General features: G+C 42.1%; 1 protein-coding gene across 10 annotated transcripts in view; it reads right to left on the bottom strand.

Annotated features, from left to right (window-relative positions):
* Positions 1–17,692, bottom strand: part of ppm1ba (protein phosphatase, Mg2+/Mn2+ dependent, 1Ba) — a 124,152-nt gene that overhangs the window by 7,443 nt on the left and 99,017 nt on the right. For all 10 annotated transcript variants that reach the window (XM_085980390.1, XM_085980389.1, XM_085980388.1 and 7 more), the window contains 2 exons: positions 5,093–5,204; positions 2,908–2,965 (listed from right to left, as the gene is read on the bottom strand). In XM_085980390.1, coding sequence (XP_085836516.1) covers positions 2,908–2,965; positions 5,093–5,204 — 170 coding nt within the window. The remainder of the gene's footprint in view (positions 1–2,907; positions 2,966–5,092; positions 5,205–17,692) is intronic.

Genomic DNA, 17,692 nt, shown 5'->3' with positions numbered 1-17,692 from the left:
ATTGGAAAACTGCAAATGTAATGCCCCTATTTAAGAAGGGAGGGAGACAGAAAGCAGGAAACTATAGCCAGTTAGCCTAACATCTGTCATTGGGAAAATGCCAGAGTCCATTATTAAGGAAGCAGTAGCAGGACATTTAGAAAATCATAATACAGTCGAGCAGAGTCAGCATGGTTTTATGAAAGGGAAATCATGTTTGACAAATTTGCTGGAGTTCTTTGAGGATGTAACAAACAGGGTGGATAAAGGGGAACCAGTGGATGTGGTGTATTTGGATTTCCAGAAGGCATTCGATAAGGTGCCACATAAAAGGTTACTGCACAAGATAAGAGTTCACGGGGTTGGGGGTAATATATTAGCACGGATAGAGGATTGGCTAACTAACAGAAAACAGAGTGTCGGAATAAATGGGTCATTTTCCGGTTGGCAAACGGTAACTGGTGGGGTGCCACAGGGATCAGTGCTGGGGCCTCAACTATTTACAATCTATATTAATGACTTGGATGAAGGGACCGAGTGTAATGTAGCCAAATTTGCTGATGATACAAAGATAGATGGGAAAGAAGTTGTGAAGAGGACACAAAGAATCTGCAAAGGGATACAGACAGGCTAAGTGAGTGAGCAAACATTTGGCAGATGGAGTATAATGTGGGAAAGTGTGAGGTTATCCACTTTGGTAAGAAAAATAAAAAAGCAAATTATTATTTAAATGGAGACTACAAAAAGCTGCAGTACAGAGGGACCCAAGGGTCCTTGTGCATGAAACACAAAAAGTTAACATGCAGATACAGCAAGTAATCAGGAAGGCAAATGGAATGGCCTTTATTGCAAGGGGGTTTGAGTATAAAAGCAGGGAAGTCCTGCTACAACTGTGCAGGGTATTGGTGAGACCACACCTGGAGTACTGTGTACACTTTTGGTCTCCTTATTTAAGTAGGGATATACTTGCATTGGAAGCAGTTTAGAGAAGGTTCATGAGGTTGATTCCTGAGATAAAGGGGTTGACTAATGAAGAAAGGTTGGGCCTATACTCGATGGAGTTTAGAAGAATGAGAGGTGATCTTATTGAAACATACAAGATACTGAGGGGGCTGGACAAGGTAGATGCAGAGAAGTTCCCCTCGTGGGGGAATCTAGAACCCGGAGGCATAGTTTCAGAATAAGGGGTCGCCCATTTAAAACTGAGATGAGGAGGAATTTCTTCTCTGAGGGTCATAAATCTGTGGAATTCTCTGCCCCAGAGAGCTGTGGAGGCTGGGTCATTGAATATATTTAAGGTGGAGATAGACAGATTTTTGAACAATAAGGGAGTGAAGGGTTATGGGGAGCAGGCAGGGAAATGGAGCTGAGCCCAAGATCAGATCAGCCATGATCTCATTAAATGGCGGGGCAGGCTCAAGGGGCCAAACGGCCGACTCCTGCTCCTATTTCTTATGTTCTTGCAAATCACCATAAATTGCTGGACAATTTGCATATTTTAATAAACTTCTGATTATTTAAAGGATGTCCATCCTGCCACTTCACAGCTCTGCTAACCATTCAGATCCTTAAATTTCATTTGTTAAGGAGATAGGCCATTGGTCCCATCATTCACCAAAGTCCCAGATGCCCAGCTGACCTTGCCGCACCGTTATTATTTCCTACTTACAGAAATTTGCAGTGCAAAATTAATTGGAGCTGAAGGGTGAGGAGAAAATCCAACTCATGGCACTCCCCATGAGATGCCCCGCTTCAGCAAATTCTGGGCCTACATGTATATGGCACATCAAATGAACTAAAACTCACCCAATTTAGACAACGGAGTTCAAATAATAGGTAGCTTTGGGGCTCAAACTCATTCCATTCTGCCTTAAAACCAAGGACTTTAATGTAACCCAATGCCTCCTGGTTTCCTGTAATAAATTCTAATTTAAGCTGTGGTACTATAAAATCAAGTGGTCTAAATGCTGCAGGAGGTTAACAGACCATCCTTTCAAATCTGTTACCTGGGTTCAAATGCAGTTTAGATGTGGAAGTAGTTTAGGTAGTCTCACCACAATTCCTGAAAGGGCAATAGTAGAATTGTCCATAATTTGATATTAATTGCCAATCTAATTCACATTTAGGACCTGTGGTGTGGGAAGTGAAATAAATTAGCACTGGTGCAAAAGGTAGCAAGCCAAGGTTCAGGTTGGCAAATGTTGTAGTAATAGAACACAGGGAGCTTTGCTCTGTATCCAGCCTGAGGTATGTCTGCCCCAAGAGTTTATGATGCATATAATGGGTGTCAGAAATGAAAAAGTGTCTCATTCCTCAGTATCATTGATCTTGATGAGCATAATTCATCAAAAAATTGTAAGTTTAAAAAAAAGCAATGTAAGACTCTGCTTTATTTCTTCCACAAATTTTCAAAGCATTAGGTTACTTTTAATAACTTAATATTTTTGCTGAAGTGCAGTTTAACCAATTAATTAATGCATGCTTATTAGAATAAATTTCTAAATAATGTCTTATACTCTTAAAATACAGGATTTACACCCATAGTTAGTGCACTGTACAGCACTGACCTGTTGGGTCGAATGGCCTGTTTTTGTGTTGTAAAATTCTATGTAAGCAGCAAAGTTGCGCCTTTGGACAAGTCAACTCCACAAATTACACATGAACTAAGTTTTTGATTCAAAATCTAGTATTAAAAAGGTGGTCAGAAATTGTTGCGAGTTTTTTTTTGCATGACAAAGATATTTTCCAGAATGATTAAAAGGTTATCAAATGGCATTCTACTGCAAGCAAACCTTTTGATTAAATAGATTTATGTAATCCAATGAAAATAATTATATCAGTGAACATTACATGTACATTATATTCAAGAATTAATTTTTGAACTTGTTCAGTACAAGAACAGTATGTGCATAAGAAAATAAAGCTCACCCCATCATCATCCCTGTGTGGATTCAGTCTACTATAAACAGCTTCAATCACACTGCGCCTAAAGGGATGAGAGAAACACAAACTATCAAACAGATTTTTCTTGTTTCAATTACTTGTGAAAAGATGAAGCAACGCTATTTGTACCTTTAATAGAATGCAGCCAAACTTGGATACAAGAGAGCCATGAACGTATTCTCATGCTATATAAAGTTAATATTCCAAGAAATCTGAAGTTTTATGGAAACTTGTCAGCTAAAATCAAATAGATTTTTTAAATTCCTTTTAGTACCTCATTTAATGTATCTTTCCTAAAGTAACATTTTATTTTGCCTCGTAGCCAAAGAATATTATGCGTGAAAAATGGTTCAAACATTTGAAGTGTTGAATAGGCTGTTTCACTTATGACTGAGCCAGACTGCACAGTAGAGATAATTACATAGGAACAAGATTAGGCCATTCAGCCCCTCAAGCCTGTTCAACCAGTTAGATCATGGCTGATTTGTACCTCAGCTCCATTTGTACCTCGCCTTTGCTCCAAGGTGTCAGACATAGCTCAGTGGTAGCAGTCTCGCCACCAAATCAGAAGGTTGTGGATTCAATCCCACTCCAGAGACAAGCACATTATTCAGGGTGACACAAGTGCAGTACTGAGTGAGCGCTGCACTGTCGAGGTGCACTGTCAGAGGAGATGTTCTCTCAGATAGGCATAAAAGGTTCCATGGCACTATTCGAAGAAGAGCAGCAGAGTTCTCCCGGTGTCCTGGCCAATATTTATCTCAACCAACATTACTAAAATAGATTAACTGATCATGTATCTCATTACTGTTTGTGGGACCTAGCTGTACACAAATTCCTGATATTACAACAGTGACTATGCTTCAGAAGTACTTCATTGGTTGTAAAGTACTTTCGGACATCCTGAGGTCGTGAAAGGCGCTATATAAATGGAAGTCCTATAGCTAACTAGCAAAAGTTAGCCAACAACTTCAAAAAAGCTAGCAGCTCAAAGACTGCAAGCCTGTGGCAGGTGAAAACAAGTAATTACACAAGCTTTGTAACTTAAGCTATAGGTATGCACAATATTCCTTCACTTGTACTAAAAGTATAAGTACATAAAGCCTGAAGAAAAACTTCAACATTGAAGGTTCGAAATTGATGCTGCACTTCTAACGGGGCGCAGGGAGCATACGCGGTATTTTTTCCATTAAAAGTCATGTATCCTGCTTAATTTTAAACACACTTATACTTCACAATTAACAGATTGATTTTTTTTTTTTTTTTTTTATAAACAGATAAACATGGCATTTGGATTTTCAATGGACTAACCAGACCATCAACCCAAGACCAAGTCATTAATGTACATCAAAAACAGCAGTGGTCCTAGTACTGAAGCTTGGAGAACTTCACTGTATACCTGCCTCCAGTCCAAAAAAACAGCCTTAGCCAGTTTTGTATCCATGCTGCTACTGCCCCTTTTATCCCATGGGCTTTAATTTTGCTAACAAGCCTAATATGTAGTACTTTATCCACCCTCTCTATTACCTCATCAAAAAACTCAATCAAGTTAGTCAAACAAGATTTGCCCTTAACAAATCTGTGTTGGCTCTCCTTTATTAGTCCATGCTTGTCCAAGTAATTTTCTCCGATTATTGTTTCTAAAAGCTTCCCAACCACCGACATTAAACTGACTGGCCTGTAGTTGCCAGGTTTATCCTTCTCTTTTTTGAACAAGAGTGTAACACCTCCAATCCTCCAGTCCTTTGGCACCGCCCTTGTATCTAAGGAAGATTGTGACCAGCACCTCTGCAATTTCTACCCTTACTTCCCTCAGCAACCTAGGGCGCAACCCATCTGGACTGGGTGACTTATCTACTTTAAGTATTGCCATCCTTCCTAGTAGCTTCTCTTTATGTTTAACTCATCCAGTATCCCAGCAACCTCCTCATTTACCATAGTTTTGTCAATAGGGTGTTTAGGGTGATTTGCTTTCCTGGAATATGATTGGGAACATGCTTTTTTGGTGCCGGGTGATTGAGAAGAAGCTTTGTGTAGGATGGTAGAAAGGTTTTGTCCAATAGGATTGGTTATTCTTTGCTCATTATTTTACCAATTGGAGAAGTGAAAAACACAATATATTTGAAAAGTTTAAGGTGGTCATTTCAGATGCAAGATATTTAATACTCACTTGCTTGCAAGGCCTCCTCCTGGGGGTAGGTTAGGGATGTTCTCCATAGAGAGGGTACGCATCACATGAACCAAATCAGGCATCCCTTCTTCACTGGGTTTCAGCATGATTTCTAGTATTGGTAATTAAAAATAAGACACATTTAACTGAAGGTGTCTTCAAGTTACAAATCTGCCAGAGTGCTTTGTGCAGTTGCCAATAAAATTAAAAACTTCAATAACTTTGCATAACCTGTAAAGTAAAAAAAAACTGGATGCTCATACTCCCAAGTTAGATACGTTACCATGTATGAAAAATGGCCAAAAAATTCTTTGGTCAACAGCACACACACTTGTGCTGCACAAGAAGTATTGTACTTACTTTGGAAGAGACAATAGTTTAGCTGCATCAAGTGCAAGTGTCTCACCTCGAGTCAGAAGGCCATGGGTTAAAATCCCACTCTGGGAGCCGATACTTCAGTGCAGTACTAAGGAACTACTCCATCATCACAGCTGCCGAGCTTCAAATTAAATATTAAAATTGAGGCTTCTCCATCTGTTAAAGAGCTCATGGCACTACTTGGAGAGGAGCAGGGAGTTCTCCCAGAGTCTGGGCTAACATTCTTCCCTCAACCAACACCACCAAAACAGATTGGTCATTCATCTGATTGCTGTTTTTTGTAGGATCTCAGCATGTGTAAATTTGCTATTTTTGCCTAAATAACACTGCTCTTCAAAATTAATTTGCACTTTGAAACATTTCTCAGAGATGTGATAAAGCACTATATAAATGCAGATCTTTATTTGAAACTAGCAGGTGTTGAAATTATTCAAACACTAAGCAGATAATTTTCAACACCAAATCTAAAAGGAAGACTGAAGCAGTTTGAACCGGAAAAAAAACTTGGGCATGAGCCGATTTTACAACAGGGGCGCAGTGACAACCCGCCCGTATATTAGTGTATGAAGTGTAAATGAGGTCCGCTCACATTTTTAGCACAGAATAAGCCATGTACTGAGGTGGGTTGAAGGCGCAGCCTCCTCAGAAATGTGCTGTTTGGCCTGCATGGGAAAAGGTAACTGTTCAGGTGAACATAATGTCATCATATGCTCTATTTGTGACCTTGTGGAAGCATGAGCTTCATTACCACCTACCGCCCTCCCTCAGCTGATGAATCAGTACTCCTCCATGTTGAACACCACTTGGAAGAAGCACTGAAGAGTAGCAAGGGCACAGAATGTACTCTGGGTGGGGGAATTCAATGTCCATCACCAAGAGTGGCTCGGTTGCACCACGACTGACCGAGCTGGCCGAGTCCTGAAGGACATAGCTGCCAGTCTGGGCCTGCAACAGGTGGCGAGATAAACACAAGGGAAATACCTACTTGACCTCGTAAAACTGAAGTCAATGGGAATCGGGATAAACTCACCACTGGCTGGCGTCATACCTAGCACAAAGGAAGATGGCTGTGGTGGTTGAAGGTCAATCCTCACAGCCCCAGGACGTCACTGCAGGAGTTCCTCAGGGCAATGTACTAGGCCCAACCATCTTCAGCTGCTTCATCAATAACCTTCCCTCCAACATAAGGCCAGAAATGGGGATGTTCGCTGATGACTGCACAGTGTTCAGTGTCATTCACAACTCCTCAGATAATGAAGCAGTCCATGCCCGCATGCAACAAGACCTGGATGACGTTCAGGCTTGGGCTGATAAGTGGCAGGTAACATTCACGCCATACAAGTGCCAGGCAATGACTATCTCCAACAAGCGAGAGTCTAACCACCGCCCCTTGACATTCAACGGCATTACCATTGCCGAATCCCCACCATCAACATCCTGGGGTCACCATTGACCAGAAACTTAACTGGACCAGCCACATAAATACTGTGGCAACAAGAGCTGATCAGAGGCTCGGTATTCTGCGGAGAGTGTCTCACCTCATGAATCCCCAAAGCCTTCCCGTCATCTACAAGGCACAAGTAAGGAGTGTGATGGAATACTCTCCACTTACCTGGATGAGTGCAGCTCCAACAACACTCAAGAAGCGCAACACCATCCAGGACAAAGCAGCCCGCTTGATTGGCACCCCATCCACCACCTTAAACATTCACTCCCTCCACCACCGGCATACCGTGGCTGCAATGTGTACCATCTACAAGATGCATTGCAGCAACTCACCAAGGCTTCTTCGGCAGCACCTCCCAAACCCGCGACCTCTTCCACCTAGAAGGACAAGGGCAGCAGGCACATGGGAACACCAGCACCTCCAAGTTCCCCTCCAAGTCACACACCATCCTGGACTTAGAAGTATTTCGCCATTCCTTCATAGTCGCTGGGTCAAAATCCTGGAACTTCCTACCTAATAGCACTGTGGGAGTACCTTCACCACACAGACTACAGCGGTTCAAGAAGGTGACTCACCACCACCTTCTCAAGCACAATTAGGGATGGGCAATAAATGCTGGCCTTGCCAGCGATGCCCACATCCCATAAACGAATAAAAAATATATATATTCTCTAAGCTAGGGTTTGTAGATTTCAGACTACTTAATTAAAAAAAAGCAAGCTCATATTCTGAACCCAGTTAAAGAAATCAAAGAAACTCACTAAAAGGTTTCAGAGCTGATCATGTATTTTTGGGGCAAATTATGCAAAAGGCAGATGGTGAAGCCCTATCTTTGAGTTACATAATTTTGAAATCTTGAACGAGGCCTGAGCACAGTAGCATGAGCCTCCTATGAAACCAGTTGAGCCAAAAAAAGTAATTTGATCCCAATGCAAAGCCTCCTCCCGGCATTTTCGAATTGTCTCACACCAAGACAAACATGCCCGAACATCACATACTAGCTGACTTGAAAAATTTCCCTTTTCATTTCTTTTGAGGGTGGGAGGTGCTTACAAGGGTCATCAGGAATTGGACTACGCTCAGCCAAAACAAAAAAGAACAGAGTCTAGGTTTACTGATCACTTAACAGTTTAAACACACCTTTTTAAATATCTTCCATCCTCTCCTACACCAAAACTGCCTCCTGAATTCCAACAGGCACAGACTCACTAATCCTGCATGCTTCAACAAGCACAGTCCATCTACAGTGATTTTGGGTCGACTTTGGGTCTCATTTTTTGAGCGAGCAATTTACCTCACCTCAATGCTAAGACCAACCACCAGTTGTTCAAAATAATTCATTATCTGTGGTGCTGTAAGGGTCAAATCATATTCAGAAAACACTGAATGATAAACCTTAGGCAACAGAAATGTAAAACAAGACAGTAATTTGGTTGAAGTTACAAGTACTTAACAGCATCAAATAAACCAATGTTCAAATTATATACTGATCTGTGGCAGCAATGTTGAATAATAGGGCTTTAACTCGTCCTTTCATTTTGTCATCCCCAACTCTGATGCATTGTTTACAACATGATTGTGGTCAGGAACTTCACTGAATAAACCAAAAGGTGAAACGTTCATTGCAATGCTTATGGAAATTGACTTTACCTAAGCTTTTCTGGCACATTACACGGGATATTCCAGCAACATCTGCTTACTGCTGACAATGTTTTCTGTAAGGGCAATGTCTGAATGGATATGAGTGATGAGGAAATCCTGCCACACTTGCTGTGCCAAAAGGCTTGGTGCCAGCTGCATACTTCAGCTGATCTAACAGCCATGTTAACACCACAAAGTAACCCATGTTTTAATCAAACCAGGAAATGCAGTGCGTCTGGTATCCACAGCATCCAAACAACACAAACTGACTCCACAAGCCAGTTAAATATTTACACAATGTCCTTCACTATGCCACCAAGATTTTTTGGAAGAAAAAAAACTACTTTGATTCTTTGAAGAAAAGACCTCTACAAATTTGTAACCGTCTCAATCGCTGAATAAACAAAGTACTAAGTATCATGTCGGAGCCAAGAAACCAATTATAATTTACAAACAGGAAATTACTCTTAATATCAGTTATACTAGTAAGATGTACAGCAGTGTTTGAGTGACATTACACAAGCCTACAAGTATAATTTTTCTGAGCTAAGCTTTTTTTCCTCACCTCCTGCTAGATTAATTCCAAGTATCTAACCTCATAATACTCATGCCCATCAAAGAACACAGTAATTAACCTTCTAGGGCCACAGAAAACAGAAGGAAACTGATTGCAAGTGCTCTGAAGAACACTGAAAATAAAAAAATAAAAATGTATTTTGTTCCTGTAACAAATTACATTCTACAGTTTGACAGCAATGAATATAAATATTGAGATCCAATGTGATGTTTTGTGAAATCTCGCCATCAACATCCAGAAGCATGGGTAAACTTCCACATTTATGCTGTTAACATCCAGGTGTGCCTCTCTAACTTCTTCAACGATTCAACTGCTTATCCCAAAGACCTGGATGTGGCAACATTTCCTGCAGCTTAAAGTCAAAGCCATTCCTTTTGGCTATCAATAGCATCTACGCGCCACTGGCTTTGATACCATCAACCCCTTCCGAGCTGCTACCTCAGATAGAGTCTGGTACTGCAGAACCCTAGAATACGACTCAACCCCGAGCACCACTTCCTCCCTCTCCTTCACTACTGCTGTCTTTCGTTCCTGCTGCTGAAATCCGGCTTCATGGCTTCATCACCCGGAGACTCAGCTTCTCCAACACTCTTAGCCTCAACCCTCCAAAAGTTTCAACTCATTCAAAACACTGTCGTCTATACCTGACCAAAGTCCTACACTCCCATCACCCCATACTCCAGTGAGTTTACTTCAAAATTACTGGCCACGCTTCCAAATGCCTCCATGGCCTTACCTCGCCATTCTTAAGTGATCTTCTCTTGCGATACGTTACTGCATGCATGCTTTGTTCCTATTTCTGACCTGCACCTCTCGTCTACAATTGGTTGCCACTCATTCAGCAGCTATACCCCCCACTTTCAAGAATTCCCTACACAGTTACTTTTGCCTTGCCATCTTCCTTTCTATTTTTAAATACATCCTCAAAACCCTTTTCTTGGATTGTGCCCTTTATTTTATCTCCCCATCTTTATTTTTCCCTTTGGCTCTACTGCTCGGTATCCATTCTTATGTCCTTCTGTAGTTAAGCATTTGAGATGCCTTTGTGCACGTGAAGAGTGCTATACAAATGCAAGTCGCTTTTGCTGTCATACATCCATACCAACATTCCAAGTAGGAACAGGGAGTGGAATTTGAGTTCACTGAAGGCATGGTCAAAGATTTGTTTTAAAAAGGTCTCTGAAGTTGGGGAGAAATTTAGCAGGGTGGAGAGAGAAAACTACAGTGCTGAGACATGGGGCAGGATTTTCATTGGGCCATGGAGACGGGATTGGAGGCGTGTGGGGGTTAAAATCCTGAAATCGGGGGGGCACGAACCCATCCCGCCCCCATGCCAGTTTCAAAGGAGGCGGGTACCCGACCCGCACTGGGACCCGCCTCCCCGAGGCAGGAAGGGGATTAGTGCCAATTAACTGCCTGTTAACAGGTAGTTAACATGCAGTTTTTAGCCTAATCCCTATTTTCATTTTTGAAGTGTGGGATTCCCGACAGCTCAGCGAGGCGGGCCGTCGGGCTGAAGGGTTCGAGATGTCTGGTGTTCAGGTGAGTGATGGGTGCATGAGTGCAAAGGTAAGTGTGTTTGGTGTGTGCAAAGTGTTTAAAGAAGTTTTACTTACCTTTACAGCCTTCCTTCCTTCAGGTCTCGGGAGTCCCTCATCTCACCAGCACAGAAAGCAGAATGGCCGCGATGTCAAAAATTGCAGCATTCAGCTTTCTGTTCTGGAGAGATCTCTAAATCATCCTGAGAGGAAGGAATTAAGTTGGAGTACAGATTGTCAGTGTTTGACAGCTTCAAACAGTTGTCAAACGCTGATATTTCATCTGTCAAAAGGTCTTGACAGATGAAATTTCAATCTGTGACGTCACCTGTGGCTGGGTGGCCCTTAATTGGCCTGCTAAGCCCGCTGGGCGGGCTCAACAAGGTCAATCAAGTCAAAATCGCGTGGGTTGGCTACAACTCGATGGAGGCGGGAATACAACCCCGAAAGTTGTAGTTCCGCCTCCTACCCGACTCCTCAATGAAAATCCAGCCCATGGTGGCTGAAGGCTCCATCCAATGGTCAAGTGGGTGGGGGGGTGGGGGGGGGGGGGAAGGAGGGAAAAGAAAGGTAGACCAGAGTCATAAAATGCACAATATGCATACTGGGACAAAGGTTTGGTGAACATTGAAGAGATAAGCAAGAGTTATACTACAGAGATATTTAGAAATGTGGGTGAAGATTTTTTTTAAATTTTTTTTTAAAGTTGATGCACCAAAACATCAACGCCCAAACAGTAAGAAGACATCCCTTGCAAGACAGGGGATGCTTCCTTTGCTCACTGCTATGATGGCAGAGAACCATGGCCAATAAGGAGTTACCAAAAAAGTTTCTGCTTTATTTTCTGGTAAGTTTTGAACTACTCATAACATCGGGGGTACTAAACATGTCCAGGGAAAGAGTAGATTGTCCAGCCACAGACTAACCTGGCCTCTGTGCTTGAGCAGAAACTTGGTTATCCTGAGATGCAACAAGTCTACCTCCTGATGCCACACCCCACACCCACTCCTGAAAATGTCCTAAAGTACCTCTGGGTGGATTTTGCACTTGTGGGTGGACTGTGAAATGACAAAATCTGTGTTATGTTGTCCAGCCTAGCTAAATGCTGACCGAGAGTAATCATACTATAGACAGCAACATACATGGAGATCACATCTTGACAAAAGGAACAAAAGCAAGCTTCTTCCTTGCTTGTTAATATAGCACTACAGTATAGTCCAACCACACACATATCAGCCTGTCCAGTAGTGTTCAAGAGCTAGCCTTACTACCCCTTAATTGGAGTCAATTGATGGATTGGTCCACTTGCAGATGGGCACAAATTCCTGTCAGAGACACATCTGTTACCATGATCAATTGTGAAGAAAGCGGTTGCTTGGATTACTCGAATATGTAGTCTTCTGGTGGCTACCATGCGAGGTCCACAGCTGACACCCAGTCCAATAAAAAGGGAAGATTTTGAAGTGTGGGGTCACAACACTAGCTGAGCAGGTTCAGTTGAAAGGATACATAAAAAGTCAATCATTGGGAACTATGAAGGTGGCTTTTGCCATTAGACCCAATATTCTTTTGCTGGGATTCAGAACTCTTCCAATAAAGGAGGTATTCTGGAATAGCCACAAGTTGTGCTCCATGAGGGAACCAATGACATAGGAAGGAAAAAGGTTGAGGTCCTGCAGTCAGAGTTTCAGGAACTCGGGAAGAAATTAAAGAGCAGGTCCTCAAAAGGTAGTAATCTCTGGATTACCCCCAGTGTCATGCGATAGTGAGTATAGGAATAGTAGGATAAGACATGGTTAATGCGTGGTTGGAGAAATGGTGCAGGAGGGAGGACTTCAGATTCCTGGGGGATTGGGACCAGTTTTGGGGCAGGAGAAACCCGTTCAAGGTGGACCTCAACTGAGCTGGGACCAATGTCCTTGCAGGAAGATTAATTAATTTGGCAAGGGGGTGGGCATCAGGATGAAACATTAGAAAGGAGAAACAAGGTGCACAGAGGACTGGGAGAGACAGCTAGCACTAGAGTAAAGAATAGTTCAGAAATAGGAGGGATCAGACAGGAAGCAAATGCAAGATAGTCTAAGGTGGGTTTGGAGTGTGTGTGCGTAAATGCACAACGTGGTAAATAAAGTTGGTGAGCTGCAGGCACAAATTGTCACATGGGACTATGATATAGTAGCAATAACAGAGACCTGGCTCAAAGAAGGGGAAGATTCAGGAAAGATAGTGAGGGAAAGAGAGTGGGGTTGGCAGTATTGATCAAAGAAACTATTATAGCACTGGAGAGGGATGATGTAGTTGAGGGGTCAAAGAAAGACATTATTTTGTTACAATTAAGAAACAAGAGAGGGGCTATTACGTTACTGGGTGTATGCTATAGGCCACCAAATAATGGGAAGGCGATAAAGGTGCAAAAACTAGAGTAGTGATAATGGGGAACTTCAATCCTGATAATAGGCTGGGATAGTAACAATGTAAAAGGCAAAGAGGGGGAGGAATTTCTAAAATGTGTGCGAGAACTTTCTTGATCAAATGAGATGAGGAGGAATTTCTTCACACAGAGGGTTGTGAATCTTTGGAATTCTCTACCCCAAAGGGCTGTGGATCCTGAGTCGTTGAGTATATTCAAGGCTGACAGATAGATTTTTGGACTTGAGGGGAATCAAGGGATATGGGGATCGGGCAGGAAAGCCTACTCCTGCTCTTAATTCTTGTTATGTTTTCAGCCCAACAAGGATGGGAGCAGTGCTGGATCTAGTTCTGAGGAATGAAGTGGGGCAAGTGAAGCATGTTTCAGCGAGAGAGCGCATTTGGTGATCATAATGTCATCAGGATTAGAATAATTATGGAAAAGAACAAGGAACAATCAAGCACAAAAATATATAACTGGAGGAGAGCGAACTTCAGGCAAGTTAAAAAAGGGATCTAGCCCAGCTGAATTGGAATCAAAAATTGATAGGCTAAACAGTAACTGAACAATGGGAGGCCTTCAAAGAGGGGATGGTTCGGGCACAGAGTAGACACAGTCCCATGAGGGTGAAAGGACGGGCATCCAAAGCTAGAGCTCCATAGATGACTAAAGATAGAGAGGTTAAATGAGGCAGAAAAAGGAAGCTTATGACAAATGTATGGTTCATAATACAGTAGAGAACCAAGCAGTACAGAGGAGCTCCTAAAAAAAGGAATAAATGGGACGAAAGAGTATGAAAATAGATTAGTGGCCAACATAAAAGGGAACCCAAAATTCTTTTATAAAACACATAAATAGTAAAAGGGTAGTCAAAGGAAGTGAATGAATTAGGGACCAAAAAGGAGATATTCTTGTGGAGGCAGAGGGCATGACTGAGATACTAAATGGGTACTTTGCATCTGTCATCACTAGAGACGAGAATGCTGCCAATGTAGCAGTAAAGGAGGCGGCAGTAGCGATATTGGATAGGATTAAAATAAAGAGTTACTTAAAAAGTTGGCAGTACTCAAAGTAGAAAAGTTACCCAATCCAGATGGGATGAGGGAAATAAGAGAGAAAGTTGTGGAGGCTCTGGCTACAATCTTCCAATCCTCCTTAAGATATGGGGGTGGTGCGAGAGGACTGGAGGATTGCAAATGTTACACCCCTGTTCAAAAGAGGGGAGGGTGATAAACCCGGCAACTACAGGCCAATCAGCCCAACGTCGGTGTTGGGGAAACTTTCAGACAATAATCCAGGACAAAATTAATTGATATTTGGAAAAGTATGGGCTAATAAATTTAAGTCAGCACAGATTTGTTAAAGGCAAATCATTGCTTGACTAACTTGATCAAGTTCTTTGATGAAATAACAGAGGGTTGGTGAGGGTAGTGCAGTTGATGTTCTGTGTATATGAACTTTCAAAAGGCATTTGACAAAGTATCACATGATAGACTTATTAGCAAAATTAAAGCCCATGGGATTAAAGGGACACTTGCAGCATGGATGCAAAACTGGCTAAGGGACAGAAAGCAGAGAGTAGTGGTGAGCGGTTGTTTTTCAGACTAGAGGGAGGTATACAGTGGTGTTTCCCAGGGGTCGATAATAGTGCCGCTGCTCATTTTAAAATATATTAATGACCTTGGGTATACAAGGCATAATTTCAAAGTTTGCAGATAACAAGAATATCTCCTTTTTGGTCCCTAATTCATTCACTTCCTTTGACTACCCTTGTACTATTTATGTGTTTTATAAAAGAATTTCAGATCCTTGGCTTTATTAATAGGGGCATAGAGTACAAAAACAAGGAAGTTATGCAAAACCTTTATAAAACACTGGTTAGGCCTCAGCTGGAGTATTATGTTCAATTCTTAGCACCACATTTTAGGAAGGATGTTAAGATCTTGCAGAGGGTGCAGCAGAGCTTTACTAAGATGGTACCAGTGATGAAGGACTTCAGTTATGTGGAGAGACTGGAGAAGCTGGGATTGTTCTCCTTAGAGTAGAGAAGGTTAAGAGAAGATTTGATAGAAGTGTTCAAAATAATGATGGGTTTTGATCAAGTAAATAAGGAGAAACTGTTTCCAGAGGCAGAAGGGTCAGTAATCAAGGAACACAGATTTAAGGCGATTGGCAAAAGAACCAGAGGTCATAGAATCATAAAATTGTTACAGCACAGAAGGAAACCATTCTGCCCGTCGAGTCCGTGACAGCTCTCTGCAAGAGCACGTCAGCTACTCCCACTCCCCTGCCCTTTCCCCGTAGCCCTGAAAATGTTTTTTTTCCTTCAGATACTTATCCAATTCCCTTTTGAAAGCCACGATTGAATCTGCCTCCATCACCCTTTCAGGCATTGCATTCCAGATCTTAGCCACTCGCTGCGTAAAAAAGTTTTTCCTCCTGTTGCCTTTGGTTCTTCCGCCAATCATCTTAAATCTGTGTCCTCTGGGTCTCGACCCTTCGGCCAATGGGAACAGTTTCTCTCTATCTACTCTGTCTAGACCCCTCATGATTTTGAATACCTCTATCAAATCACCTCTCAACCTTCTCTGCTCTAAGGAGAAAACCCCCAGTCTATCCACGTAACTGAAGTCCCTCAACCCTGGAACCATTCTTGCAAATCTTTTCTGCACCCTCTCTAAGGCCTTCACATCCTTCCTAAGTGCGGTGCCTAGAATTGGACACAATACTCCAGGTTGAAGCCAAACCAGTGTTTTATATAGGTTCATCATAACTTCCTTGCTTTTGTACTCTATGCCTATTTATAAAAGCCAAGGATCCAATATGCTTTTTTAACTGCTTTCTCAACCTGCCCTGCCACCTTCAATAATTTATGCACATATACTCCCAGGTCTCTCTGTTCATGCACCCCCTTTAGAATTGTACCCTTTAGTTTATATTGCCTCTCCTCATTCTTCCTACCAAAATGTATCACTCGCATTTTTCTGCGTTAAATTTCATCTGCTACATGTCTGCCCATTCCACCAGCCTGTATGTCCTCTTGAAGTCTATCACTATCCACTATACTTCCAAGTTTTGTATCATCTGCAAATTTTGAAATTGTACCCTGTACACCCAAGTCCAAGTCATTAATATAATCATGAAAAGCAGTGGTCCAAGTATGGACCCCTGGGGACCACCACTGTGTACCTTCCTCCAGTCCAAGAAACAACCGTTCACCACTATGCTCTGTTTCTCGTCACTTAGCCAATTTCGTACCCATGCTGCCACTGTCCCTTTTATTCCATGGGCTTCAACTTTGCTGGCAAACCTATTATGTGGCACTTTGTCAAACGCCTTTTGGAAGTCCATGTACACCACATCAACCGCAATGCCCTCATCAACCCTCTCTGTTACCTCATCAAAAAACTCAATCAAGTTAGTTAAACACGATTTGCCTTTAACAAATCCGTGCTGGCTTTCCTTAAGTAATCTACACTTGTCCAAGTGACTTAATTTTGTCCCAGATTATCGTTTCTAAAAGCTTCCCCACTACTGAGGTTAAACTGACTGGCCTGTGGTTACTGGTTTTATCCTTACACCCTTTTTGAACAAAGGTATAACATTGGCAATTCTCCACTCCTCTGGCACCACTCTCGTATCCAAGAAGGATTGAAAGATTGTGGCCAGTGCCTCTGCAATATCCACCTTTACTTCCCTCATCATCCTAGGATGCAACCCATCCAGTCCTGGTGACTTATCTACTTTAAGTACAGCCAGCCTTTCTAGTACCTCCTCTATCAATTTTTATCTCATCCAGTATCTCAACTACCTCCTCTTTCACTGTGACTTTGGCAGCATCTTCTTCTTTGGTGCCTCCGTGCGTAGGTCTCCATTTTGGTCCCTAATCGGTCCCACCCCTCTTCTTACTACCCGTTTACTATTTATATGCATATAGAAGACATTTGGATTACCTTTTATGTTAGCTGCCAATCTATTCTCACACTCTCGCTTTGCCACTCTTATTTTCTTTTTCACCTCCCCTCTGAACTTTCTATATTCAACCTTAGTTCTCATTTGTATTCTCAACCTGACATCGGTCATATGCTCCCTTTTTCTGCTTCATCTTACTCGCTATCTCTTTCATCATGCAGGGAGCTGTGGTTTTGGTTGCCCTACCTTTTCCCCCTCGTGGGAATGTACCTCGACTGTACCCAAACCATCTCCTATTTAAAGGTAGCCCATTGTTCGATTACAGTTTTGGCTGCCAATCTTTGATTCCAGTTTACCCGGGCCAGATCCATTCTCAACCCACTGAAATTGGCCTTCCTCCAATTAAGTTTTTTTTATTCTAGATTGCTCCCTGTCCTTTTTCATAGCTAATCTAAACACAACATCCACTGTTTCCCCCTTATCTATTCTGCTAATTACAACCTCAAAAAACTCCAACAGATTTGTCAAACACGATTTCCCTTTCATAAATCTGTGTTGACTCTGCCCAATCCTATTATTATTTTCTAAGTGCCCTGTTACCACGTCCTTAATAATAGATTCTAGCATTTTCCCTACTACTGATGTCAGGCTAATTGGTCTGTAGTTCCCCGTTTTCTCTCTTCCCCCTTTTCTTAAA

The sequence above is a fragment of the Somniosus microcephalus genome, chromosome 3 (assembly GCF_052327205.1).
Source record: "Somniosus microcephalus isolate GS21.2 chromosome 3, FLI_Smic_1.0, whole genome shotgun sequence".
NCBI lineage: Eukaryota > Metazoa > Chordata > Chondrichthyes > Squaliformes > Somniosidae > Somniosus > Somniosus microcephalus.
This window is presented reverse-complemented; position numbering and strand designations above follow the sequence as displayed.